The sequence below is a fragment of the Leucopleurus acutus genome, assembly GCF_964270905.1.
Source record: "Leucopleurus acutus genome assembly, chromosome: 20".
Lineage (NCBI taxonomy): Eukaryota > Metazoa > Chordata > Mammalia > Artiodactyla > Delphinidae > Leucopleurus > Leucopleurus acutus.
In genome coordinates this window covers 43,455,872-43,483,802 of record NC_139162.1, presented here as the reverse complement: position 1 = coordinate 43,483,802, position 27,931 = coordinate 43,455,872, and the positions used below count along the sequence as shown (strand labels likewise).

The window sequence follows — 27,931 nt, the reverse complement described above, 5'->3', positions numbered from 1 at the left end:
AGTGCTGTGCCTCTGAGGTGGGAGAGCCAACTTCAGGACACTGGTCCACAAGAGACCTCCCAGCTCCAAATAATATCAAGCAGCGAAAATCTCCCAGAGATCTCCATCTCAACACCAGCACCCAGCTTCACTCAACGACCAGCAAGCTACAGTGCTGGACACCCTATGCCAAACAACTAGCAACACAGGAACACAACCCCACCCATCAGCAGAGAGGCTGCCCAAAATCATAATAAGTCCACAGGCACCCCAAAACACACCACCAGACGTGGACCTGCCCACCAGAAAGACAAGATCCAGCCTCATCCACCAGAACACAGGCACTAGTCCCCTCCACCAGGAAGCTTACACAACCCACTGAACCAACCTTAGCCACTGGGGACAGACACCAGAAACAACAGGAACTACGAACCTGCAGCCTGCAAAAAGGAGACCCCAAACACAGTAAGTTAAGCAAAATGAGAAGATGGAGAAACACACAGCAGATGAAGGAGCAAGATAAAAACCCACCAGACCTAACAAATGAAGAGGAAATAGGCAGTCTACCTGAAAAAGAATTCAGAATAATGATAGTAAAGATGATCCAAAATCTTGGAAATAGAATAGAGAAAATGCAAGAAACATTTAACAAGGACCTAGAAGAACTAAAGATGAAACAAGCAACGATGAACAACACAATAAATGAAATTAAAAATACTCTAGAGGGCTTCCCTGGTGGCGCAGTGGTTGAGAGTCTGCCTGCCGATGCCGGGGACGCGGGTTCGTGCCCCGGTCCGGGAGGATCCTACATGCCGCAGAGCGGCTGGGCCCGTGAGACATGGCCGCTGAGCCTGCGCGTCCGGAGCCTGTGCTCCGCAACGGGAGAGGCCACAACAGTGAGAGGCCGCGTACCGCAAAAAAAAAAAAAAAAAAAAAAAAAAAAAGATGGGCAAAATGAAAAAGAGGTGGGCAAAATCATGAAGAGACATTTCACTGGAGACGCTATACGGATAGAAAATAATCACATAGGGACTTCCCTGGTGGTCCAGTGGGTAAGACACTGTGCTCCCAATGCAGGGGGTCCGGGTTTGATCCCTGGTCTGTGAAGTAGATGCCTCATGCATGCCACAAGTAAGAAATCTGCATGCCTCAACAAAGATCCCGAGTGCCGCAACTAAGACCTGGCACAGCCAAAATAAATAATAATAAAATAAATAAATACAATTTAAAAAGCAATCCAATAAAAAGATGTTCAACGTCATTAACCTTTAGAGAAATGCCAGTTAAGATCACAATGAGCTATCATTCCTACACACCTATTAGCCAAAATTAAAAAATAGTGGCAATAGCAAATGCTGGAAAGGATGTGTAGTAATGGAATCTTTTATACATTGCTAATGGGAATGTAATATTTTCCAGCCACTTTGAAAAACAGTCTCAAGACAGTTTCTCAAAAGGTTAAACATAGAATTCCCATCTACCTCTGTGATTCCACTCCTAGGGTATATACCCAAGAGAAATGAAAACACACCCACCCAGGAATTTGAACACAAATGTTCATAGCACATTATTTATAAAAGCCAAAAAGATGGGAACAACCGAGATGTCTATCAAGTGATGAACGAATAAAGAAGATATGGCATATCCATACAATGAAATATTATTTGGCAATAAAAAGAAATGAAGTACTGTAGAGACCCTGCAAAATGATGAACTTGAAAACATTAAGTGAAAGAAGCCAATCACGAAAAGTCACAAATTGTATGATTCCAGTTCTATGAAATGTCCAGGAAAAGAAAATCTGTAGAGACAGAAAGTAGATTTAATTGTTGCCTAGGGCTGGGGTAGCGGTGTCGAGAGGAAACAAGGAGTGACCGCTAATGGACTCGGGTTTCTCTTTGGGGTGATGAGATGTTCTAAAACTGACTGTGGTGATGGTGGTGCAACGCTGTGAATATACTTAAAACCATTAAAGGGTACAATTTAAGTAGGTGGATTGCATGGCCAATTCGAAAATGGGCCAAAGACAAGAAAAGACATTTCACCAAAGAGTATACACAGATGGCGAATAAGCCTGTGAACAGGTGCTCAGCACCATTAGCCATTAGTGAAAATGCAAATCAAGACCATGCAAATCACTGCAGACCAACGAAACAGCTACAATAAAAAATAATAGCAACATCAAATGCTGGTGAGGATGCAGTGAAACTGGATCATTCGCGCATGGCTGGCGGGGATGTAAAATGGTACAGCCCCTCTGGAAAACAGTTTGTCATTTTCTTGAAAGACTAATGAAATATTCCCACCGAATGACTCAGCAATCGCACTTCCAGGCATTGATGCCCAAGAAATGAACATTTATGTCCACACCAAAGCCTGTACACGGTTGTTCACAGCAGCTTTCTTTGTAATAGCCCCAAACTGGAAACAACCTACACGTGCCTCAGTAGTTAAATGTTTCAACAATTGTGATACATCCATTCCGTGGAGTACTGTGTAGCAATGGAATGAGATATTGAACAGGCAGCAACTTGGAAAATTCTGAAGGGCATTTTACTGAGTTAAAAAAAACCCAGTGCTAAAGGGTCATGTACCATAGGATTCCTTTTATGTAATATTCTTGAAATGACAAAATGGTAGAGATGGAGAACAGATTACTGGTTGCCAGGGGTTAGAGACAATAGAGGAAAGGGAAGTGGATGTGACTACAAGGGTGATCTTTGGGGTAATGGAATAATTCTGTATCTTCACTGCAGTGTTACATACATCTAGACGAGAGATAAAAGGACTTAGAACTATGCACAGGTTGTACTAAACATAATTATGTAACAAGTAACCATGGGAGGAAGCTCAACACAGCACACGCCAGACTCCTCTCTTCTATCTTTGTCACTTCCTGTAAGTCTATAGTTATCTCAAAAGAAAAAGTTAAAAAAAAACCCAATCCCCAGCGATCTCAATGGGGGACTCCCAGGCCAAGGGACAAGATCCCAAAAGTCTTCTGGGACCCACTGGGGACCCACAGTCCTGCTCATCACCTAGAAGGAGCGTCTGAGGCCTCTGCTGGTACAGCTCCAGGCATTGCTGATGGTTCCGCTACAGGAGGAAACTGGGCAGGGGGTTCATGGACGTGCCGTGATTTCTGGAGGCCAAGGGCTGCACGGAGGAGGAAAGGGTGGGGAAGCAGGACTCCTGAGAATGTAGCTCTGGTGCCTTCACCTCTTTCCCTCCAAAGAGGTAGATAGTCTCTGTTTTGGGTCACTTGGCCTGGCTGTCCCCACCCTGCCCTGGAAGCAGTGGAGCACCACCGTGAGGCCTGGGCTGCCTTCCACACCTAGCTGTGTGCCCCCTCGGAGCCCACTGTCCAGGCTGAAAGATGGGGATGACAGTGCCTTTCTCACAGGGTTAGTGAGGTCACACACGTGCTGCACTCGGCTGCATATGAATGACAAGCACCTGGTAAACACACCTGGGCTCAAATCCCTGTCCTGCCATCTGTCAGCTGTGACCTCCCTCAGTTTCCCGTCTAAGGATGATGCAGACATTGGCGGTTCTGACTCCCTGAGTGGGCCGTGTGCAACCGCGAGCATGTGAAACGCTTTGCAGCGCGGCCGTCGTGAAATGAGCACGCTGTAAAAGGGAGCTGTCGTCATTACCAACAGTCCCTTGCTCTGTTTGGCCAATACTCCATGGTGACATGACGTCACATGCCTTTGGCTGCTTGATTCCAGGCTGAGTTTGGCAGAGAGGCCCTTTGAGACAAAACAGTGGTTCCCCTCCTGCTCTCCAGCGAAGATGTTCTGGGCAGACCGAGCTCTGGGGATGGGAGGGGTGGGGGGAGGGGTCTTCTCTTCGGCTGCTGCCCTGCCCATGAGCTGAGGTTGTCACGTCCCCTCCAGGGAGCAGACAGGAACTGAGAGTGAGGAAGGTGGGGAAAGGAGGAGGCTTGGATCCTCCTGGGCAGAGTTGTGAGTCCCCCCAGACCCCTCCCCAGAGGAGGAGACTTGGAGTAGCCAGCATGGCCTGGAGCCCTTTCATTGATGGTGATAATGGAGCTGCCCACCCCAGGCACTGGTCCTCAGGACAGCGTGGGGGGCGACCAGGGATGGCTCTTCTCAGCCAGGAGCGACCCAGGATGTTGGCGGGAGGCGAGGGACAAAGTGGTCCATGTTGTCATGCCTGATGCCTGGCCATCCTCCCTCCTGCATTGGGTGGCCCATCCCTCCCGACAGCTACAACTGTGAGACCTGCTCGCCTCTATTCCAGCGCAGCCAGACCTCTTCTCCTGCACGTGTCCCCATCCCTCTGAGTCACTCTGACTCGTCCTCAGCTTGAAATATCCCCAGGGAGGGGTCCCGTCAGCCTTGCCTGTCCTTGAACGTGCTGAGCAGAGCATGCTGTGTTCCCCACCAAACTAGTTCCTTTCGGCCTCTCCAGCATCCAAGGAAGTGGCCTTACATCTAAGCATCTAAGTGTCTCGGACTCCTCTCTTCCTTCCCCTCCATACCAGCTAGTCCCATAAGTTCCCCCTCTAGAGTAGGTCCTGATGCTCTTTCCTCTCACATGTCCACTTCTCCTCTCTCTTGTACAAGAGCCGTGGCCTCCTGAGCCCCTTGCCTGCACCCGCTGATCCCCTACATTCACTGTCCACACAGCTGCCAGCAGGGTCTCTGAAACCTCCGGCCCCTCCATAACGTTCCTCTGCATATAACTCTCCAGCAGCTCCCCAGGTCACTCAGAGTAAAACCCTGAGTCCTGACTGTGACCTAAAGCCCTTCTGTGATTGGGCTCCCTTGGGCAACCGCTCTGGCTCCTACGTCCCACTCCACGCACACTGGTTTCCTTCTCATTCCATGAACATAACAAGTACATTCCCACTCTAGGCATTTGCACCTGATCTTGGCTTTCCCTGGACCCACATGCCTCAGAAATCGACAGAGCTCCCTCCCTGTCTTCCTTCTGGTCTCTACTCAGATGACCGCTTTCTAAGTCGGCTGCCTTGCAAGCACACTGTGTCCTTTTATCTCTCTTAGCTTCCTTCTTAGCACACTCGCTATCTGACCATGTGTTTATCTGGTCTCTGTCTATCTCTTCCACAGGATGTCGGCTCCACCAGGTCAGAGTGTGGTTCTTTTGGTCAGTGAGGCATCCCCAGAGCCCAGCACTGGCTTGGCACAGAGTAGGTGCTCAGTAACCACGTGTGGACAGAATTCTGGGGAGTCCAGGCGCTGGGCGGAGTGTGACAGCTGAAGTGGGGGTCATCACTGAACGTTAGTCCCTCCTAAGAGATGGTCTTTGTGTCAGATCACATCACTGCTTTCCAAACGTTAAAGGTTTGCCTGTGACCTTCAGGACTTTTATCCTGTCTGTGAACCGCCGGAAACACTTATTTCATACACTTCTTTGAATCAATACACTTGATCGGTTTTTTAACTCAGCCTCATCCTAAGCTTTCGTCAAAAAACAAAAGATCATGTTTGGTGTGCTGCTTTCCTTTTGCTCTGATACAGACTAAATAAAGCATGACTATTCATGTCAAAGTCGCTCCACAACCCTCCTGGGGACACCCGGCTCACCCGGGCGGCGCTCGGGCTGCACCGCGGGCAGCACGGGGTTACTCTGACTGGACGTCCCTGGTTATTGACACTCCTCTGCCTCTCAGGGTGAAGTCCGTAGGGTCATTCCTCCCAGGCCAGACCTGCTGGAGCCAGGTGCCTGTTGTCGGGGGACAGGTGTGTCAGGGCGGGGCCCCTGCACGTGCGCAGGAGCTCTGGTGGAAATGTCTAGTGTGGCTGTTCTCTGCCACCCTCTCTGATCACTCCAGCCTTGTTTCAGCTCCTGCAACTTTGCCAAACACATTCCCACTTGGGGCCTTCACACAGGGCGTCCCCGAGTGGCTTTCCTTCCATAGGGACGCCTCCCCGACCCCGAGACCCTAAGTCACACCTCCGTTCTAGGCTCTACCAACCTTCCCTGTGCTTCTTCTTGGGAGCAGGGGTCCCACTTTGCAGCCAGGCGTTCTGCCTGAGGTCATTTATTTAATATCCTTCTCCCTGCATGACTGCCAGCTCGGCGAGGAAAGGGCAGGCCTCAGGGTGGGGTTCCGCCCCACTGCCCACAGCCCTGTTACCACACACCTCTCTTCCTTTCTCATGCACGTGGACAACCCACTCCAGCCAAAGCGGCCTCGTCACCTTCCTTTCCAACACAGTTTGGTTATTTCTGCCTCTACACCTTGACTTTGGCCTCTGTTGTATCCTCCGCCCTCTTCAAAAACCAGGGCAGGACCACCTTCCTCAGGAACCTCGCTGGCATCACCCTCAGCCCTGCGGCTCTATTCTTACCACCCCCTCGGCATCTTCAGACCCATGAGCTTCCTCTGCTTCTCACTGAAACGGCAGTGACGTACAGTGGCCAGCACGTGGGCTCCGGAGCCAGGCCCCGGGGGCTCAAGTCGGGGCTGCAGCTGGGGGACCTCGAGGAAGTGATGCAGCCTCTATGCCTCGCCTCCTCCAGATTCTCAACGTCAGTGCATCAGAGTCACCAGGAGGATTCGTCAAAACACAGACTGCTGGGCCCCAGCCCAGAGGTTTTGATTCCTGCAGTCTGGGTGGGGCCTGAGAATCTGCCTTTCTGACAAGTGCCCAGGTGAGGCTGCTACCGCTGGTGCAGGGACCCCACTTGGAGAAGCACTGTCGTAGTCGTTAGGGAAAGCAAATGGAGATGAATTCATATAAACCGGGTAGAACCACATGGCACGTAGTAAGCGCTCAACAAACATGTTAGCTGTTGATACCAGTTCATGCCAGTGAGTCCGGCCTTCTTTAAATTCAAGGAGACCTGAGTCCAGGGTCTGGCCACACCGTTTCCTGGCCCTGGGACCCTGGGAAAATCACCTGGCTTCCCTGAGCCCCAGCGTCCTCATCTTCACAGGACTGTCCTGGAGGTCCCTTCCCAGGATAGCCCGAGCTTCCTAAAGGGCTTCAATACACAGCTGATGCCTGATGGATATTTCTTGAACCAAGTGAAGTTTGAAAGATTGGGAATGCCCTGCTGGTCCAGAGTCCAAAGGACTCTGCGCTTCCACTTGCAGGAGGCACGGGTTCAATCCCTGCTCAGGGAACTAAGATCCCACATGCCGCACAGCATGGTCAAAATAAATAAATTAATTAATTAATTTTTTTTAAAAAAAAGGAAAGGAAAAAAGATTGAAGCTGCAGAGTACAGCGTGAACATGAGGCACGGCGGTCAAACTGACACAGGCTCATGAAACACTGAGATCTGAGGCCCCCGCCGCGACCCGCGGGGTACAGGGGGGGATGTCAGTGAGTGAAGCCAGCCAGGTGTGGGACAACAGGAAATGGTGAGCAGTGTGGCAAGTCAGGAGCCAGGCCCCTTCCGAGGAAGCAGACCATCTCTTTCAGTGAGATGCGGCAGTGTGTAAGCGCAAGCCCAGGGCTGTCAGTCGCTCCACCTGTGGCAGGAGCAGGAATGAGGGTTGTGATGTGAAGTCACCCAGCAGTCAAACATGACCTACTGTGGACCAGCTGCCAGCTCGGAGTGGAAGCAACTTAAGGGCGGCTGGCCTGGGCTCAGGGCTAGGATCCCTGAGGACCCAGGGAAGGGCAAGGAGGCGGGGGGCAGGGTCCCCAAGGACGGGTCTGAAATCATCAGGATCTAGACGGGTGTTTGGCTTCAGGGCATTTATTTCGTGTTCCTCCGTACAGGCCCTGGGGCCAGGTATGGGGACAAGAGACCAGGCAGGGGTAGCAATAAATAACACGGACAGACGGGCTCCCCTCCAGACAGATGAGGTTAAAGGAGGTTACAGGGGAGCCACAATGCGGAGCTGGGGCGCTGGCAGGGCGGGGACAACTGGGAGGGAGGGGGAGGCCAGGCCCCCAGGACCTCACTGTCACCTGCCCCGTCCCTTTCCTGCCCCAGCCCCCGCTACTTTGGGGAGGAAGGAAGCCCACAGCCAGTGGGGGCCAGTGAGGGTCCTGAAGGGGTGGTGGCCATCCGGGCTGCCCCCGGCTCCCTCACTTGACGCGGATTTCAGCATACTCGGCGAGCTCCTCCGTCAGGGTGTAGCTGTCCTTGGTGGGTCGTTTTCCCAGGTCCGCGTGAGAATAGCTCAGGTCCAGCTCTGGGGGCTCCCCGCGAAGGCCCAGCAGCCTCCTCTCAGATCCCAGGCGCCTCTCACTCTATGAAGGGAACCAACCCATTAGAAGGTCCTGTTCCACCCTTGACAGATGCAAAGCCTGGAGTCGCGTGCGCCTCCCAGAGCTGAGTCCTGTGTGAGCCTCCTTCCTTGAGGACCGCCAGCCCAGCCAGCCCCACGGTCCCCAGTCCCTCTCTGGAGCTCTTGCCTGTGCCGATCCCCGCTACGCAAAACCACCTCCTCGCCGCCAAGCCTGAAAGTCGCCCACAAATTCAACGTCTCCAGGAAGCCTTCTTCAACATCGGAATTTGGGGGGGGCACTCGATTCAGTCCATGACATGCTCTTGGATTAAAGCCACCTGGTCGGGTGCCTACCTTCCCCAAGTTTTGTAAATGCCTGACTCAGTACGTTTGGGTCTGGTGTGGTCCCCCTCCTCAGCCTGGGAGGTCCTGCAGGTGCAACTTCGGCTTCCCTGTCACGCTTTCCATCCCTACCCCCCACCTTTGGACACACACACACACACACACACACACACACACACATACACACACAGGACAGTGGCCACAGACATACAGAGCGGAGAAGCAATGGGGCAGAATAGACAAGGCCAGGAGTGCTGGGCAGAGCCAGACTGAAGTGGGGACCAACCTGGACGCCTGACGGGGACGCACACACATGCAGCCCAGCCCAGGGCCCAACACGGGCCCAGAGGTGGGCACACTGAGGCCCCCGGAACCTACCTCCTGGGGTGCTCATTCCAGGGTAGAGAGCTCTCTGGACTATTGGAGAAGGAAATGCAGTCATAGACGCAGGCGGGGTGGATGAGGGCTTCCCTTGGGCCCCGAGCTCCACAGCCCCCCGCCAGGCCTCAGCCTGAGCGCCCCTTCCCAGCCCAGGGCCAAGCCAGCCCTCCGTACGACCCCTCCTTCCCTTCTGCGGGGCCGGCGCCCCCTCTGCCCCTGGGTCTCCAGGCCCCCCTCCAGGCCCTCGGGGCCCCTGGCGCACAGGATCTCCAGCTCGCCCGGCACCACAGGGCTCTGGCCTCACCTCATATTTCTCCGGCGCCCCAGAGATGCGGAAGTCACTGCTGAACAGGACGGGGGGGTCGTCCCCCGCCGGGAAGCTGGGGCTCTCTGTCACGTTCTTTCTGCAAGGCAAGACATGTCAGCTCCAGTGGGACCCCCAGGTCCCCCCACTCCCCTCTCTATCTGCAACCCCATCTACCTAAGAGTATGGCCCAAGGGACCCCAGAGCCGCTCCCACCCGCCTCTCTAAGATGGGCAGCCAGGCCCTTTGGTGAGCAGCCTCTTCCTGTCCACCACTGCCCACCCCTCCTCTGCTTCACAGCTGAGGATGAGCCGCCTGGGCCCTGGTCTCTGCCACTTTCAGGACCCCAGCCTGGCTGCTCTGGGTTCTCCTCATCGCTCTGGGGCTATCCGCACCCCCTTGCCGCCAGGAGAGCTGATGTGCGCACCACAGGGCAGAAAATTAACAGCAGCGCACCTGTGGCAGGTGGATGTGGCTTGGGACTGCAGAGTGTTTTGTTTTGTCTTGTTTTGTTCTGTTTTTTTAAGATTTCTTTGATGTGGACCATTTTTAAAGTCTTTTCATTGAATTTGTTATAATATTTCTTCTGTTCTACGTCTTGGTTTTTTGGCCACGAGGCATGTGGGATCCAGCTCCCCGACCGGGGATCGAACCCGCACCCCCTGCCCTGGAAGGTGAAGTCCCAACCACTGGACCACCAGGGAAGTCCCTGAGGAGCGTTTTTGATACCACAGATATGTGTAATCGTTGGGGCTTCCGGAACCAACTGTGACTGATGTTCTGGGTGCAAGTCAGGGGTACCGGCTCTCCCCATCACACCGGAGTGGCAGGAGGCCACAGCACAGGATGCGGGGCACAGGTATCGACTGGTGAGAAGTGCTCGGCCCAGGCACTGGCATGCGTGACCCGACCACGGCGGCTCATGTTAGCCGGGGCCCACTCTCCTCCATCCAGCTGAACATTCTCAGAGCAGAATCCTCCCTCCCTTGCCCATCCCCAGCATCCAACTGCTCTGCCCCTGCCCTGCCCTTGGAGGCCACCCCGCCCCGCCCCAGCTCAGCCCGGAAGGCTACTCACTTTCTGCGCGTCTGGGTGATGTAGCAGACGACGGCAATTAAGACGGCAAAAGCAACCACCGCTCCCACGGGCCCGATCTTGGCCCACATCAGGCGATCTGAGGAAAGAGAAGACCCAGGCGCCCTCAGGGCTGCCGGTGGGAGTGAGGACACCTGGGTTCTTAGGAGACAGGCTGGGGCAGGGGTGAGAGGGAAAATATTTACACCGCTGGCATATCCTTGCACTGACTGGCTAGCCTGAAGGCCTTTGCTGCTGGAGGGGCCAGTAAAGTACAGGCAAGCTCGGGGCAGCCTCTCCTAACTGGCTGGAAAGGGCATCTCTACCACCCGATCCGCTGCGCAGCCTGACCCACGCGCAGCCGCTGGTGATCAGCCTTGGGGAGGGGAGCTTGGATCCAAGAGGGGTCCTGTCTGTCCCTTGACGCCCAGCCCCAGGCCACACCACTCACGGGCTCCCTGGAAGGGCAGCTCCAGGCTCTTGGTGCCATAGAGGTTGTGGGAGGAGCAGATGACCCGGGGCGGGGCCTGGGCCTGGCCCCGCAGCGTGAGGATGCTGGTGAGCAGGAGGCCGCTGCGCTCCGAGTACACGAACTCGCGCTCCGTCTCGTTCACGGTCACGTTACGCGAGGGCAGCTCGAAGGCCACGGACGGCTCTGGGTTGGCTTTCACCACGCACAGGCACTGCACCGTGTCACGGGCCGCCGCACAGTGGGACTCCAGGAGGATCACGGGGGCAACTGCAGGGGCAAGACCAAGACCCCGCGGGCTAGAGACAGGGCCTCGGGGGCTCCTTGGCCGTCGCGGAGATGAGCTGCCTGTTCCCCTCTGCACTCTCTTTTACGTCCTCTCTAACTCTGCTCGCCTAGTGAAACATAAATCAATCACGGTGCTCCCTGCTCAAAGCCCCCCTCCGGCCCAATTGCTCCCCGTGTCACTTAGAATAAAACCCCAATTCTTTGCCTTCGCCTGCAAGGTCCTGCAGGACTTAGCCGCGCGCTAATCTCCTGCTGTCGCCCTGGCTCATTCCCTTCCAGCCACACCAGCCTCCTTACTTGTTTCTCATACTTGTGGAGCTTTTTCCAACAGTCGGGGCGGGGGTGGGGGGGTCTTGCGTTTCTCCCTCCGCGGGGAACACTTCCCTGACACCTGCCAAACTCACGCCCTCACTCCAGGCAGCTTCTGCGCAGACCATGTCTATTTCTCTGACCACCCCATGTAAGTTGCACCTCGCTTCCATAACCGTTCACTCGAGTTTTCTCCCCAGCACTTATCCCTACCCGGGTTATACACTGATGTGGCTGGTCTTGTATTTGCATCGAGACAGGCTCTTACTCAGTCTCCGCTCTGTCCCCCACACTTAGAACATGACTTTCTTTTTTTTTTTTTTTTTTTTTTTTGCCATACCGCACGACATGCAGGATCTTAGTTCCCTGACCAGGGATCAAACCCAAATCCCCTGCAGTGGAAGCGCAGATTCTTAACCACTGGACCTCCAGGGAAGTCCCTAGAACATCCCTTTCACCCGGCAGGAGCTCTGGGAAGACTTACTGGATGAACTACTGCGTTCAGCCAGCTCCCCCTCCAGGCCATCCTACAGATGCCCCTACTGACTCCCTGGAGCCCCCTGCATCCTGACCCTCCCTCCCTCGCAGGATTCCCCGTGGTACCAGGTACCACCCTCCACCCAATATCATTTTGTTGAGCTTTGCTTTGCTGCCATTTAAATTACAAAAACGATACTGGTATTTTTTTTTCCTTTCATTTTCCAAAATATGAAATTATAATAGAACATTGAATGTTGCTTTTTCAACTATGTTTTCTTTCCCTCATGGAGAGTCTGGCACTCCCCTCTGCTTGCTCTAGACTGGCCTCTGGTTCTCAGCCCTGAGCAAAGCCCACTTCCACACGGGCAAAAGATCCTTGGCCCGCCTACCCCACTTATTTTCAATTTCCAGTAAAAAAGAATATGCAGGTAACAGCGACGGAGCAGGGAGTCGCATGAGCCGTGTATTGGCAATGGGGGTCATTCCATTTGGAACCTCAATGTGTACATATCTCTACGTCTAGTAAATGAACAGTTAAATATTCCAAATTCTGTTGAGGCAGACGTGCACTATACTTGCTGTAGTATTGACAAATTAACACACCACAGAGTAAATTAGTAATGACAAACCTGAACGGACAGTGATTAATTTTTTAAAAATCCTTTCATTCAATACTGCGCCACTGGTACTGTTGTGACAGTGTTGCGGGAACGCTGACACCCTGTTGCATGTGCTCAGCATCTTTGCAGCATTGCCGGCAGCCTCGCGACTTATGAAACCCTGATTGACACTAGATAAGCCCCAGGTCCCACAAAGGATGGGAAGTTTGGGGTGAGACAGCTTTGGCTTGAATCTCAACTCTGCCATCTACTGGCTGGTGGCCCCGATCAGGCCACTCAGCTTCCTGGGCCTCCGAGATGGACTTCTCATGTGTGCAAAGAGGGGTAATGGTCCTTGACTTGCCAGGGGCTACGGGACTCTGTTCTGAAGTGGGCACATGAGTTTGTCGAAAAGAAAGCTTAGGGACTTCTCTGGTGGTGCAGTGGTTAAGAATCTGCCTTCCAATGCAGGGGACATGGGATCGATCCCTGGTCTGGGAAGATCCCACGTGCCACGGAGCAACTAAGCCCGTGCGCCACAACTATTGAGCCTGCGCTCTAGAGCCCACGAGCCACAACTACTGAAGTCTGTGCGCCTAGAGCCCGTGCTCTGCGACAAGAGAAGCCACCGCAATGAGAAGCCTGTGCACCGCAACGAAGAATAGCCCTCGCTCGCCGCAACTAGAGAAAGCCCGCGCGCAGCAACAAAGACCCCATGCAGCGGAAAAAAAAAAGAAAAGAAAAGAAAAAGAAAGCTTAACATCCCATGCAGGGATCGAACCATTCCAGCAGAGGAAGCAAGTGAGCAAAGCCTTGGCAGCAGGAAGGCAGGCGGATACCCAGCCAGGAGTTCAAAGGAGAGATGAGTGGGAAGCTAAGAGGATGTCTAAGACTTACGGGGCACATGGGACATGTCGGGCACTATGGGCGCTCACCACAATTTCCTTATACTGTCATACCCGTTTTTCAGAGAAGAGAATCGGGGCTTAGCAAAGGTGAATTCACTAGTCTGGGATCACACAGCACATCTCCATCACAAGATGGAGATAGAGCTGGGATTCGGACCCAGGTCGATTCAGCTCTGTCGGGTGCTGGGCACCAGTAACATTTCCGTTTCCTCCTATTAAACGGGTGAAGGGCAGTCCCTGCCCCCAATCGCGTTGTTGTGAGAATGAAATAGGTCAATATGTGCAAAGGGCTGAAACCAGTCTTCTAGTCATCACAGGGTCTCAGTGAGGTGAGTGCCCAGCAGGTCCCACGCTGTGCTGGGACCCAACACCCGCCCCCCGCCCCCTCCCCGCTCAGGAGCACCCACCGTCGTCAGCAAGCACGGAAGCCCCGTTGCTAGGGGACGCAGACTTTGGGGACAGAGAGGGACCTGAAGCCAGACACCCAGAGGGTAAGCACAGCGACACAGGCCTAGGAGCCCAGTGACCGGCTCAGCAGGGGTGGGGTGGGAGGCACAGCTGCTCCTCCCCTCCGGCCGACTGAAGGCCTTGAGTACCTTGGGTACCAAGGACTGCAGGGGAGATGAAGCAGCCAGAGGTTTAAGAACGGGGTCGACAGGAGTCCAGAAGAATCCTGGCACTGGCCAGCCTTCCAGCTGCATGGCCTTGGGGAATTCTGACCTTCAGTTTCTCCTCAAAGGGGACGACGATAACACGTAGCTGCTTCAAGGGGCGACCACAAGGGCTCAGCAAAATAACACGTGCAGGGGATGCAATCCTGGCCCAGAGTAGGCCCTTAATGATCGTTTGCTGCCACCGCTCTTATTATACAGGAGGGTCTGTGACTGAAAACATTCGTGAGCTGGAGGTGTGTGTAGGATCAGACATTTCCACCAGATCCTCAGGGGGTTCTCTGACTCTACACCTAAGAACCCCTGGCTTGGGATATAAGTTTAACGGGGAAAAGCGTGAGGCAGAAGGGTGGGCATGTACGGAGAAGGCGGGGTACCCGCACACCCATATGCATGATCACGTTGGATGCCGCGAGTGAGCAGAGACTGGGAAGGAAGGTGCCCAAAGAGGAAGGGTTAGCAGGGCAGTGGTGGCCATCACCTTGCCCTGGAAGATGGTACTCCAGGAATAATCTGTCTCTACTGACTACGGCCACATGCCATATTGAATATACGGACTGTGCCCAAAACCTTCTGGCAAGCTTGTGTGGTAGGGACCATTGTAGGTGGAATAATTTGGAGACAAGTGCCAGAGGCCAGGCTGGAGCTGGGGAGGAAGCAGGGGGAATGGAACTACAAAGGTGACATTCCAGAGGGAGTTGCTGGAGGAGGGGGAGTGGAAACTGCGACTTGGGAGCTATGACCCGAGTGACGGCCGGGGTGGGAGTGGGGTGTTGGCGGTGATGTCCACAGAAGGTTGGGAAGGGCTCTGGTTGGCAGTGGAACAATGGGCTTCATTCCCAAGACAGTTGGCTTTTTATATGCACCCGTCTCATCTCTCTGGCTGTACTGTTATCTGTTAATACGCTTGGTGTCCTCTTGGTCCTACCCCGCACCTCCCACTGAGCCACACGGCCCGTGCATGTAACAACGGCTTGATCAATGTATTCTGATGTCATAACATAGGATGAGGTCAATGGGCAGCACAGAAGAGTGGAACCAGACCACTGTATTTGAATCTCAGTTCTGCCGTTTTCTGGCTGTGTGACTTTGGGCAAGTGACATAACCTCTCAGGACCTCAGTTTCCTTCTCTGGAAACTGGAGACAGTAAGAGAACCTCCCTCATCGGATGTAACAAAAACGAAAGAGTGGGTCCCTGTACAGAGCTTCCAACATTGGTTGGTGCCTAGCGACGCTCCATAAGGGTCAGCGGTCGTAGTTATTCTTTTGGTTAACGCAAAGGGGCTGTGGCCACAGGATTCAGAAATCTCCTTGGTCACAAGCCCACACCAGGATGTGGGGATACCGTATTCTCAGGTGGGGCTTTTATTTTCTTGCTGTGGGTTCCGCTTTCCTCCCTTCCTCATCCTTATCTGCTGGAGCGAAGCTGACCCCTGGCTGGGATGCGTGGGTACCTCCCGGTAACCTGGGTGTCCCCCATTGAGCCGTCTACCACAGGGGTGGGTGGGCAGGAGTCAAGCCCGGCTGCCCTCCGCAGGGGCAGCGGATGCAGGGGGGTACTCACACTCCACGGATAGGTTGAAGGCGGTGGCCCTCTGACCGTACTGGTTCTCGGCCACACACCAATATTCTCCATCATCCTCAGGCACGACGGCGGGCAGCTCCAGCTGCAGCTCGCTCTCATAGATGACCGTGGCCAGAATCTGCTTCTCCTTGAAGATGGTAAGAATGGGATCCGGGTTGCTCTGTGTGGAGCACAAGATGGAGACTGTCTCCCCCTCCACGGCCACCACTGTCCCGTTCACCGTCGGCTTCCAGGGTGCATCTGGGGGGCAGGACAGGGGGCCGATGGTCAGAAGCTCCCACCCCCAAATGTGACCCCCGACACCCCAATCAGAGCACACCAGCTCAGGATGGCTCAGGTAACCCCAGGCCTGGGTGTCTCGTCTACAAAGACAGGGGCTCTGCAGCGACAGCGCTTGTGTTTGAATCCCGGCTCTACCCCTTCCCAGCTGTGTGTGGACCCATGTCTAAACCCCTCTGGGCCCCATTTTTCTTATCTGGAAAATGGGCTTCATAATATTCCCAACCTCATAGGGGTCACTGAGAACCAACTGTGACAAGCACTGTTTTAGCCTGAACAAGGTAGATGAAGATGCCTGCCCGTGTGGACAGATGCTGTATAAGGAAATCAAACATATAGTTGGCAAGACGGGGATAAGTGCTTTGCAGAAAAATAAAGGTGGGATGGGAAATCGGAGTAGTTGACGGTTTTCACTAGGATGGTGAGGGAGGGCTGCAGTGAGCCTAGAAGGAGGTGAGTAGGAGCCAGCTGTGGGGAGGCCCCAGGGGAAGAGTATTTCTGGAAGGCACTCAGAAACTGCTGAGTAAATGTTGGCCGGTGCTGTCATTTTTATTATCCCCAGCCCTGGGCACTTTGCCTCAATAAATATTAGTGAATGAATGAATGAATGAATGACCTCTCCTTGGCTCCTAGTTAAGAATCCTGTCTGACGGGCCCCCTCTCCCTGGGGCCCCATGATGTTCGGGGGCTGGGAGAGGCCTGGGTTCTCCTCAGCCCTCCCATCAGAACTGCAATGGGGCTCATTTTAAAATGCAGATTTCCGGAGCCAGGCCCAGCTCTACCCGCAGGAAACTGAATTTAACAGGCTTTCCTGGGTGGCAGGGATTGCCTCTGCCTCTTCCCATCTTGTCCTAGCGAGGAGAGTGGTGCAGCGTAGGTGTTCACCAGATACTCGTGGGGAAAATGAAGGAACTCCTTAACCTGCAACTTCCTCTCCATCTCCAACCTCAACCACGGGCATGGTCCCGACCGCGCCCCCACTGGGCCCCCAGCTCCGCCCCGCGCGGGGGCGGCGACTCACACATGACGCTGAGCCCCACGGTGCGGTTGTCCTGGCCATAAGCGTTCTCGGCCAGGCAGGCGTAGACGCCGTCCTCCGCGGGCGTCACCTCGTCCAGCTCCAGGGACAAGCTCTCCGTCACCGCCTCCCGGAGCACCGTGCCGTCCCGCATCCAGGTCAGCAGCGGCGGCGGGTTGCTGTCGGCCCCACAGAGCAGGCTGACGTGGGAGCCCTCGATGGCCTCCACCGAGGAGTTCATCTCCACAATCACCGGGGGGTCTGCGGCGCCGGAGACACAGGACGTCAGCGGGCACGTGCCGCAGACCCCGCCCCCGGCCCGCACCCCGGCCCCGCACCCAAGCTCACACTTGACGTCCAGGCTGGCGTAGCCTTCGAACTGCAGGGTGGTGTTGGGGAAGGAGGCCTGGCAGCCCAGCCGGTAGCCGTTGGCCTCCCTGGTGGGCACGAAGTGCAGCAGCGACACCTGCACCCAGGTGCCCTCGTCCTCGCGGAGCCGCCCCAGCACAGCCGGCTCCCCGAGCCCCTCGTGGCCCAGCCAGCTCAGCTCCGGGTGCATCTCGGGGCAGTTGTCAGGCACCATGCAGCTGACCTCCACTTCTGTGCCTGCCACAACCTCTGGGGGGACCATGATGTTGGGGGTGTCTAAGTGAGACGGGGAGATGGAGGGTGAAGGAAGCAGCATCGGACCCCCACATTGTCCGACTCCAGTCCTGGTACCCGGTCCCCTCCCCATCCTTGGATGCAGAATTCCCTACAACCTTCTCTCCTCCTGGGTACCCTTCACCCAGAAGCCCTCCGCAGATCCAACCGCAGATGTAATAATAACGGAAACAACAATATAGTGGTCTGAGTACTTTACTGTGTGTAACTTGCCTGTCCTTCCAGCCATGCCGAAAGTAGAAAGTGGGTAATGTTATTTTGCCCATTTTGCGGATGAGGAAACTGAGGCCACAGCGCGCATGGGGTAAAACTGAGCTTCAATCCCTGTCGCTCTGGCTTCATTGTCTGTGCTCTGGACACTACATTATATTCCTCAAGAAACCTCTCTCCTTCCCATGCTTGCTTTGGTTTACCTTCCACGTGCGTGCGTGCGTGCGTGCGTGCGTGTGTGTGTGGTGTGTCCTGGAGCTGTCTGGCTGTGCCTAGCGGCGGAAGCGGGGGCTCTCTTTGTGCAGCAGGGCTGTAATCTGGCTCCTCATGTGGACTCAGAGCTGATGGCAAACCTGAGTCTAAGGGTTCCATGCCTCTCAGGGCCTCTCAGAAATGAGGCAGTAGACCCTACTCTAATTGCCCAAACTGGCCCAGAGCTGCATTTTATTTGACCTAAATTTAGGGTATTTTTTTAAAAAAATATCTGAATCAGCAGCTGATGTTGAAAAAACATAGAAAAATACAGTTCCCTTTGAAAATTCGGGAATTCCCTGGTGTTTCAGTGGTTAGGACTCTGTGCTTCCACTGCAGGGGGCACGGGTTCGGTCCCTAGGATCCCGCATGCCGTGTAGCACAGCCAAAAACAAAACAAAACAAACAAACAAACAAATGGAAAACTCAGAATGCTTGACAGCAATGACCCTGCCTTCTCACCCAGCACCACTTAGACGGAGCTGGGCGTCATGTACCAGGCACTGCTTTGCCCACTTGACAACTGTTCCCTCATTGAACTTTGAGTGCTGTTCTTAACCCCATTTTACAGAAGAGGAAAACAAGGCCCAGAGAAGTTAAGTAACTTGCCCTCAGTAGCCCAGCTAACATAGGAATCCAGAGGCCTGGCTCCAACCCTTGGGCCCGCTGCCTTTACCCCAGGTGTTTCTGGAAGAGTAAGACCACTGCTTTCCTCTGAGAGCCCTGCTTTGCCTGTTTCAGTCATCTGCCTGGGCAGTGTGGGCGGCGGGGGGGGGGGGTTGCACCCCTCCCCCCAGCCAAACCAACAAGTCCCTGGTCCTGCCAGCTAGACCTCCCTGGAAAGGTGCCAGGAGGACGTCCTGCTCCCCCTGCGCCCCCTGCATGGCCCCAGCCCCACGGCATCTGCACAGCCCCCGGGAACTCACTGATGATGTCCAGGACGCTGTGCTCGGAGAAGGTGTACTGGTTGTAGCCCCCCAGGTCCCCGCGGAAGTAGTACTTGCCGCCCAGCTCGGGGCTGAGGTTGCTGAGCAAGAGGGTGCAGTTGCGCAGGCCCAGGGCCCCCAGGAGGCGGCTGCGGCCCTGGAAGCTCTCGTGGACGACTTGGGTGCGTGACTTGAAGACCACCGGCGGGTAGTTTTTTGGGTAGGGGCTATTGAAGTACCAGACGCCGTGCACAACGGCCGGCCGCAGCTCGTCGGGGAAGTCGAAGCGGCAGGGGATGGAGACACACGTGCCCTCGAAGGCCGAGATGGACGAGGGCATCCAGGCCCCCCAGTGACCCCCGCGAGAGGCTGTGGGCAAGCAGGACCGCTGAGGCTGAGGGACATGTCCTGCCCGGATGCCCCCAATCCCCCCACTCCCATCACCTTCCACTGCCCTGTGGGGCGGGGGCGGGGTCCAGGGACCCACAGAATCAACCCCCGCCTGCTCAGGGGCCAAGACCCCAGGAGCCCCAGACCCCCAGGCATTACCTGAAATCATGATCCAAAACAGAGGCAGTGCCGTGAGGAATATCATTTTGTACAGCAAGCGAGCAACGGCTGGATAGGGGAGAAGAGAGGAGAGGGTTAAAGGCCAGGGGAAGTGAAAAGGGTGCTTCTAGTAAGGCTTTAGGAAGCAGCCTGTTCAGACGTTAGCCACTGCTGCTATTATTATGTATAATCACAAACACATCTATGGGCATCAACCATGAACCACCCCCAGTACTTTACGACACAGATTCATTTGATCTCTTTGAGGTAGGTGCAATTTTTATCCTCACTTTGTAGCTGCGGTCCAGAGAGGTTGAGGAACTTGCCCGAGGCCACACAGCACGTAAGTGGCAGAGCTAGGATTCAAGCCCTGTCTGCCCGTCCAGGTCTGCAGATTTCACCACCAAACTGTCCTGACTCTACGTGGTAGTGACGTGCTAATAATTGTCTTCATCACCATCCTGCCCTTGGGGATCTCCAAAGAGTAAGGATAGAGCCAAGTCTGGACCAGCATCAGGAAGCAGGGGAAGCCAGGAGGAAGGGGAATTTGGAACCCTCCCCCTCACCTCCGTCTCCCTGAGTTGGGAATGTCTTCTGGTCCCACTTGAAGCTGTCAGCCGGCCAACCTGGAACAAGAGTCAGACAGGTGCAAGGAGGTGGGGGCCTGAGGGTCCCCTGCCCCTCCCCGTCCGCTTTCAGGATCCACTGTGAGTAGATCCTGCAGGCTGCCAACACGGTCTCTGTGGCCCATGGACGCTTGGGACCCTCCCACACAGCCTGAAAGCTACTCCGTGGTCACCTCCCGAGGCAAACTGCGATGGAGGAGAACTCTCGGGAAGGAAAGGGAAGCAGCAGAGCTCTGGGGGTGGGGGGAGGCGAGGGCAGTGAACCGGTGAGGGAGCACATGTCCCACGGCTGAGGCCTGGGGGTGGGAGGCAGGGACCCAGCCCCATCAATGACTGGGTTTCACATCATCAGCATTCCCAACATGCCACGTGAATTCCTGCCGCCCTCTCCCACCCTACAGATGGCCCCTGGCGTCCCCACCCTCCAGAGGCGAGAGCCCGGTACAAAAGAGCCCTGTTCCCTCAGGGTGAGGGTGCCTCGTCCTGGGGGGCTTCTGGGGTAGCTGGGGGTGAGGGAAGAGCTGGGCGAGCCTGGCTGGGCTCTGAGTGGAGCCAGGAAGGACCAGGGATTGGGGTTAGTGACTCCCTGGCACCCAGCTCCTCTGTGGGTCGCCTCAGGGCTGGACCCAGTGTTTCCAAGTGGCTGCTCTTCCTGGCCTTTGACACTCTCTTCCCACGGACAGACGCATGCGGTCAGACACATGCAAATGCCGCCATGAAATGTGACGGATCTGGACGCAGCCCGAAGGAGCAGCCTCGCACCGTAACACCCGTCAGGGCTCTGCACACGCCGACAGGCACCGAGACCCCCGTGCGGCAGACACACACACACCTGCGTCCTCCTGCCCACCACACACCGGGACGGGCATAGGCATGGCAATCGGGCATACACACGGACCTGCCTGCGTGCCATGCTCGCAAAGACACTCGGACCGGCTATGGACAGACCCACTCAGACACATGCGGATGGACACGCGGCAGATGCCACCTTTGCACCTGCGACGGGAAGGTACAGGAGGTAGACACAGGTGAGGGCCACAGGGCCTGGGCAGACGTGTGAAACAAGTGTGTAGACCATGCAATCTGAATGGGGGTGAAAATTGGTTCTTGGGGTGGGGTCCAGAAAAATCTTAGTTATTACAGTGGTTTGTGGCTCTCTAAAGGACCACGGTACATAAACACATACAGTCTATCCGTCATATCAAGATCTCATGGGGGGAGCTGGATTAGGAAAAACAGGTCTAAAAGCTTTCCTTAGTGGGGTGTAAATAAAGGTGGAGAAACACTGATGTGGATCAAGGCTCACTAAGAGAGGTGCACGTGCATGTGCACACGCGCCCCCGTCAGGTGCTCAGATGCTGGAACTTGCTCCCTCGCGGCCCCCCGTGCCCGCACCCTCCCAGATGGCAGGAGGCAGCCGTCTGATCACCTGGGCATCCCTCCCCTCTTCACCTGTCCCTGGATGACTTCCACCCCATCTGCCACAAACTTAGGAGCCCCAGGGCAGAACGTCCTCCAGAGGGGTGCTGAGGAGGGCTCTTCATTCTTTCTCTCTGTGGTCTCTTCCCAAGGCCCCGTCACCGTCCCTGCCACGGTCCCAGCCCACGCCCAGAGCAATCCTAAGCCGCACCCTCCCCCACCCTAAATTAGTGGCAGCTCCCAGCCACCATCCACGGCCCAGACCGCTTCGCCTTGCACATGCCCTGGGCGACCCTGCCCCGTGCTCTCAGCCCCGGTCCTCTGTTCTCCTCCCCGTCCCACAGCCCCCTCGGCTGCAGTACTCACCTGATGCTCTTGCTTCTGCACCCTCTGCTCCGCAGGCCCCGCTCGCAGTCCCCTGGCCTCCCAGGGTCTAGGCCCCCACTGACCAGCCCCTCCCCTCCCCCTGGGTGCCAGGGGCCGCCTGCCTCCAAGGCCCAGCTCCTCCCTGCCCCCGGGGGAGGGGGGCACAAAGGGCCCTTGTCACCGCTGCTTGAACTGGGCAGCCTGATGCCTGGGTTCTACGAGCTCCTTCCTGGAGGGGCTGGGGGCGGCTGCCTCACTCATTCCCCCCTCCATCAGTGCGTACCCTGGTTCTGGGTCCCTGGGAGGATGCTCTAAGATCTCTGGAGTCTCAGGCTGAGAGGCAGAAGGCATTGTCCTCAGCGTCTAGGGGATCTTGGTGGCAGTGTTAGGGATAACCCCGGGCCTGAGAGGCCACAGAGGCCGGTGTGGCCAGGAGGAGGAGGCAGGACATCTCACCCTCGGCTCCAGTCACGTCCACCCTCTCTAGAGGGTGTCGCGTTTGGTACCCACATCCTGGTCTATTGTCTTCCAGCCACTTCTTGCCATCGGAAACAACCTTATGTGTCGACTCTCTCCTCCCGTGCTAACATGACCGCCAGGAGGACAGGCCTTGGGCTGCTTATGCCCAACCTAGCCTGCCGGGAGGCTGGCTCCTGGCAGAGTTAAGATTCGTCAACGCAGAGTGGGTGCACGGGTGTGATCCTCAAATGCCCTGAGCGGAGGCCTTGACGCCTCTTCCTTCCTCCTAGAAAGCTCCCCTGCCCCGTCCCACTCCCCGCTCCGCTGCTGGCTGTAGCCTGTGCGGCCTGTTGGCTCCCAGCTTGGACGCTGCTTCCTCTGGAAGCCTGCCCGGCCCCTCTCACCAAGCCAAGTTCCTCTGTTTAAATGCTGCCCGGTCCCTCTATGGCCCTCAGCACGCCATTTGCCAACCTGCACCCTCAGTGAGCTGCTTCCCCACTGGCATCTGAGCTCAGGTCTCCGCCTGCCTGTCTGTCTGTCTGTCTTGTTCACCACTGTATCCCCTAGAACAGTGCCTGGTGCACAGAGGGTGCTCAGCCAGGGCTGTGCTGACTCTCTGAGCTGGGTAGGGACCCTCTGTGTTCAGAGTCCACGGTGATCCTCCTGCCACCCCAGCCCCTCCCATTGGTCATGACCTTTGCATGGTGATGGTGGTGTGATGAAGTGGAGTAGTGGTTTGATCATGAGCTGTTCAGTCACACTGGGGCATCTTCTGTCCTCCTTCAGGCCAGGGCAGTAGGGAGGGAGGCGGGGAGGGTCCTTTCTCCCAAGGGAGAGCCCGGCCCCGGGGGTGGGGGTGGGGCGGGGGGGAGATGCAGAGGGTGATGGGTGGGGAAATCCCTCAGACTGGGGAGTGAGGAGTCAGAGAAGGCTGGATGGAGGGGGATGGGGAGTCCCACCCCCACCTCGGGCTTCATGATGTCAGACTCTGCCCGTGCCTTTCCCAGTCAGGGACAAAGGCCCACTGAGAGTGGGCTGGGGTTTGAACGCCAGGGTTCCAGACCAGAGAGTGGCGTGGTGCTTGGGCTCTGGGAGAGGACACGGAGATCCTAGGGGACTCATGTCACAGCCTTCAGCATCAACGCCAGCCACCTTGGGGTCTTGTGCCCGAGCATTTTAGGGGGGTGGGTCTATCGTCTCTCCGGGTGTGCACTGAATGACGGCTGTCCCTGGGGGCGGGATGTACACGTGAGTGAGTCCCACAGAGGGCTCTATCGCTGGGATCTGCACTCGGGTCTCCAGCCCAAGGGAGGACTGGGGGACCGGAGAGCATGTGCCAGCAGAAAGGAGAGGTGCTACTCAGATCCCGCTACCAGTGCTGCCTGATCACCGGGCCCTTCCAGGCGAGGCAGGTGTGTTAGTTTGCTAGGACTACTGTGACAAAGTCTTACGAACTGGGTGGCTGAAGAAACAGAGTTTATTGTCTCACAGTGCTGGAGGATAGAAGTCTCCATGTCCACATGGTGTTTTCCCTATATGCGGGTCTCTGTGTCCAAATTTCCACTTTTTATAAGCATACCAGTCCTATTGTATTAGGACCCAACGTAATGACCTCCTTTTAATGTGATTATCTCTGTAAAGACCCTAGCACCAAATGCCACACAATCACACTGCGGATTAAGACTTCAACATATAGATCATTCTATTCTATTCTATTCTATTTGATTCTATTCTATTCTATTCTTTCTATTCTATTCTTTCTATTCTATTCTTTCTATTCTATTCTATTCTATTCTATTTTGCCATGCGGCTTGTGGGATCTTAGTTCCCCGACCAGGAATTGAACTCAGGCCACCACAGTGAAAGCACCTAGTCCTAAACACTGGACCACCAGGGAATTCCCAACGTATAAATTTTAGAGGGACATAGTTCAGCCCATAACAGCAGGAGTTCAGATTTTCATGTGAAATACCTCTATCTTTAGATATTAGCCCAATTTTTGTCTAAAACATTGTGCAGACCAAGCAAAATTGATCTCAGGGCAGAATCAAGCCTTCCCAGGCCCACTCGTTGCACGTGCTCTTGAGGGGTAGTGGGTGGTTGGTCCAACCCAGAGGCGCTCTCTGCCCTCAGCCAGAGTTGGCAGCTTCAACAGCTGGAGTCTTCAAACTGTGGCCCCCAGGCCAGCAGCAGCAGTATCAGCTGGGAGCTCGTTAGAAATGCACATTCTAAGGCCCCACCCCAGACCTGCCAAATCTGCATTTTACCAGGCCCTCCAGGAGAGTCGGATACACGCTAATGTTTGGGTGCCTCCGCCTCACATCACTAGGACCACCTGAAGGACCGGCTAAGGTGAGAGAAGAGCACTGGTATCATCAAGTGCAATTAGCAGTTTTGGGTTTCCCACCTCCCGGTGTTTATTTATCAGGAGGGTCTGAGAGGCCTCCACCTCCTCTGTCAATACGAATCCTTTGCATTGATGAGGTATTTGACAGTTTCCACTCACACTCCTCCCTCTCTGAGCATCTCAACAGCCCAACGATCTGAGTACTGTAGAGGCTTCTGTCCTTTTACAGATGAGGAAGTGGGGTTTCAGAGCAAGAGGAGGATGCCTGTGAGATCCCGCAGCTAAAAGGACGCCAAGCTCCCCAAGTCTTCCTCTCCCCATCCTTCGGTCTCTGTTCAGGAAAACCTCTCCCAGAGGACCAACCTCCCGTGGCTTCCGAGGCAGCAGTCGGTAGTGTACGGGCCTGATCTGGCTCCCGGCTGGGTTTGGTTTGGCTCCTAGGGTGCTGATTTTTAAAAAATCAGATTCCTTTCATCAGTTGTCAATATTTTAAAGATCAGGAAATTTCACATAAAATAAGGATTGCCACCTTCTCTTTTTTTTTTTTTTTTTTTGCCGGTACGCGGGCCTCTCACTGTTGTGGCCTCTCCCGTTGCAGAGCACAGGCTCCGGACGCGCAGTCTCAGCGGTCATGGCTCACGGGCCCAGCCGCTCCGCAGCATGTGGGATCTTCCCAGACCGGGGCATGAACCCGCGTTCCCTGCATCGGCAGGCGGACTCTCAACCACTGCACCACCAGGGAAGCCCGCCACCTTCTCTTGAAAAGGCGCTCTAGCCATGTGTCGCCTGCCTGTGGGCACGGCAGCTATGCCTGGCAGCCCTCTTTAGATGGGGCCCCAGGCCTCCCCACTCCCTATCTTTATGCAACATTGAGGCCAAATGGCCGAGGCCCTTTATCATCACGCTAGCGCTGAGGTGTTCTCATGGGCTAAGATGATAGTGAAATGCATCTTGCATTTCTTCTATCAAAAGTGGGGAAATCAGATGAATTGAGAGGGATACAGTTTTCAAGAAGCAAGGGAGGGAATTCAACCGCTTGTGGAGATGAACAGTATTGTCCTACGTATCTCCTATGCAAAGTACGTTGTTATTGAGAGAATATAAGTGAAGATGCTCCTGTGAAACAAATCCATCACATCTCACTCATTTGCGTCACCTAGTGGTCCCTGAAGGCCAGTGGTTCTCAAGTGTTTTGGTCTCAGGACCCCTTTATACTCTGAAAACTTATTGAGAACTTCAAAAACCTTGTGTTCTAGTGAGTTATATCTATAGGTGCTTAATCTATTAGAAATTGAAACAGAAATTTTTAAAGCACAAGATACACAAGCACACAATCTACCAGACGTCAGAAGGATGACGTCCTCACACGTCGTGGGGCCTCGCTGTCCACTCACGAGGGAATGAGAGTGAGAAAGACGGGAAACATCTTAGTAGTTTCCACCTTGTGGAGCCCTGGAGTAGTCCCCAGACCTTACTCTGAGAACCCTTGCTAGGCATGTGAATTTACCCCTGTAAATTGCAGAAGATTGTAAGGAGGAAACTTTGACTTTCATTCCCTGCTGTTGCAACATAAATTCGACGTTTTCTGAAGTGGGGAAAGATGGGAAGAACAGAAACCAAATATCCCTCAACAAGCTTCCTTGCAAGCCCCAGTACACACCAACCCCGCACACCCCACCGAGCACTGGCCCTCCCAAGACAGGGGCCACAACGAGCCTCTGGGATAGGCCTTTGGCAGGGAGAAAAGACAATAGACTCTGGTTTGGAAAATAAGAGCTAGAACCGGACATTTTATTCCAAGACCGTTCACTGAGGGTTGGAAGGTAGCAGGAATAAATAAGGGACTGGGGGCAGGGCAGCAGGGGCTGCTCTATGTTCTGCAGCATAACCCACATGTTGCTTTAAAACAGCAGCCGCAGCAGAACGTGCAGATGGGGATGTGGGTGTCTCGTCTCAGCCTCTGGAGCACAGGCTGTGGGAAAGAAGGGCAGTGAGCGGGGCGTAGGCATGGGAAGGCGTGGGAGGCTCTGAAGGGAGTGCCAGGGGACCTCACCGTCAAGCCAGCTGCAGCTCCTGCTGTGTCCTGGGTCTGGAGGTCTGCGAGCTGTCTTGTCTGTGAAAGCAAAAGGGGAATTGAAGACGGCAGGGCCCCGGCAGAGCTCTCAGTCTCGCTCCCACCGACCAGCTCCTCCCCAGGGGTTGGGTCCGCTGGTTCAGCTGGAATCCTAGGAGTGGCCTTACGTTGTGGCCTTTCCGCACCTTCCCACGGGTGGTTCTCCTGCCTACAAACATCCCAGATCTGTCTTCTCTCTCCACAGCTGCTCACTCTTCCGTAGCACTCTCCGTGGCCTGGAGGCCAGCCCCTGCCTGTATCTTGTCCCTTACAACCCGTTCCGCATGGGTTATCCGTCAGATCTCGGCTTAAAAGCCTGCAGGGCTTCCCCTGTGCTTGGAGGAAGATCAGCGTTTGCACAGTTGCCCACAAGACGTGGCATGGCCACCCCTCGGTCTCCTCTCGAAGCACCATCTCCTTCCCTTACCAAGCCCTCTAGCCCTCAGGTACACCATGCTTGCCCCACCTTGGTCTTGGCTGGCTGCCCCCTTCTCTTCTCCTCCCTGTCATAGGTCAAATAACATTTTCTCACAAAAGAGCCAGCCCTTGATGCCAGCTAAAGAAGCCAACCCACATCACCACTCTTCCACCATCTTTTATGTTATTCACGAATAGCATTTACTGAACACAAGTGTTCACTTGTTTTAAGTTCACTGACTAATTTCCCTGACCAGGATGTAAGCTCCACGAGATTCTTCTCTCATCTACCTTGTTCACTGCTTGGTCACCACTGTCTTAGAAGAGGACTTAACACAGAGTAGGCCCTCAATAAATAACTGTGGAATTAGATCAGGGCCCCCAGTCCCTGCTACTCAGTACCCCATCTCTGCACTTCGAGCAGCTGTCTGTCCCCCTCTGCTTGCCCTGAGCTCTGGCCCGTGCTGGGGTCTCCTGCTGCCCTCCGCTGTCCCCTCCCAGGGGCCTGGCTCTCCGTTGCGATTCTGGCTGCCCTCCTGGGCCCAGACCCTGTGGGCTCTCACCTGGGGTGGGAGAACGAAGCCACTGGTCAGGCTGACCAGGAGAAGCAGGAGGCAGGTGGCCCGGATCTGCGCGTTCAGTGCCATTGTGCCGTCCGTCTGGCTGTCCTTCTGTTACGTCTAGGACTTGCTCTGGTGTCTGGGAGCCCAGTTAC

The 27,931-nt window shown here is 55.1% G+C and overlaps 2 protein-coding genes across 2 annotated transcripts; both read right to left on the bottom strand.

The window, feature by feature from the left end:
• Positions 1–7,677: 7,677 nt before the first annotated feature.
• MAG (myelin associated glycoprotein) lies at positions 7,678–20,092 on the bottom strand. The gene is made up of 10 exons (XM_082863590.1): positions 20,036–20,092; positions 19,470–19,538; positions 18,921–19,289; positions 17,218–17,514; positions 16,873–17,130; positions 15,552–15,812; positions 10,714–11,001; positions 10,266–10,362; positions 9,189–9,288; positions 7,678–8,183 (listed from the first exon to the last, which is right to left on the bottom strand). Exons 2-10 carry the CDS (start codon positions 19,513–19,515, stop codon positions 8,019–8,021), a joined length of 1,881 nt encoding a protein of 626 aa, XP_082719716.1. The 5' UTR covers positions 19,516–19,538; positions 20,036–20,092; the 3' UTR covers positions 7,678–8,018.
• A 6,355-nt stretch (positions 20,093–26,447) lies between these two features.
• On the bottom strand, positions 26,448–27,931 carry HAMP (hepcidin antimicrobial peptide). The gene is made up of 3 exons (XM_082862699.1): positions 27,780–27,931; positions 26,740–26,799; positions 26,448–26,658 (listed from the first exon to the last, which is right to left on the bottom strand). Exons 1-3 carry the CDS (start codon positions 27,861–27,863, stop codon positions 26,557–26,559), a joined length of 246 nt encoding a protein of 81 aa, XP_082718825.1. The 5' UTR covers positions 27,864–27,931; the 3' UTR covers positions 26,448–26,556.

What these genes read in the sequence shown, in the direction of transcription:
- MAG (XM_082863590.1), bottom strand. Translation starts at nt 19,515, where the DNA reads ATGATATTCCTCACGGCACTGCCTCTGTTTTGGATCATGATTTCAG. An exon ending in CAGCGTCCTGGACATCATCA is followed by an intron (nt 17,515 to 18,920) that starts GTGAGTTCCCGG and finishes CGTCTCACTTAG; the next exon opens with ACACCCCCAACATCATGGTC. An exon ending in CGTGGGGCTCAGCGTCATGT is followed by an intron (nt 15,813 to 16,872) that starts GTGAGTCGCCGC and finishes CCTGCCCCCCAG; the next exon opens with ATGCACCCTGGAAGCCGACG.
- HAMP (XM_082862699.1), bottom strand. Translation starts at nt 27,863, where the DNA reads ATGGCACTGAACGCGCAGATCCGGGCCACCTGCCTCCTGCTTCTCCTG. An exon ending in GCTTCGTTCTCCCACCCCAG is followed by an intron (nt 26,800 to 27,779) that starts GTGAGAGCCCAC and finishes TTGCTTTCACAG; the next exon opens with ACAAGACAGCTCGCAGACCT. An exon ending in GAGCTGCAGCTGGCTTGACG is followed by an intron (nt 26,659 to 26,739) that starts GTGAGGTCCCCT and finishes TCTTTCCCACAG; the next exon opens with CCTGTGCTCCAGAGGCTGAG.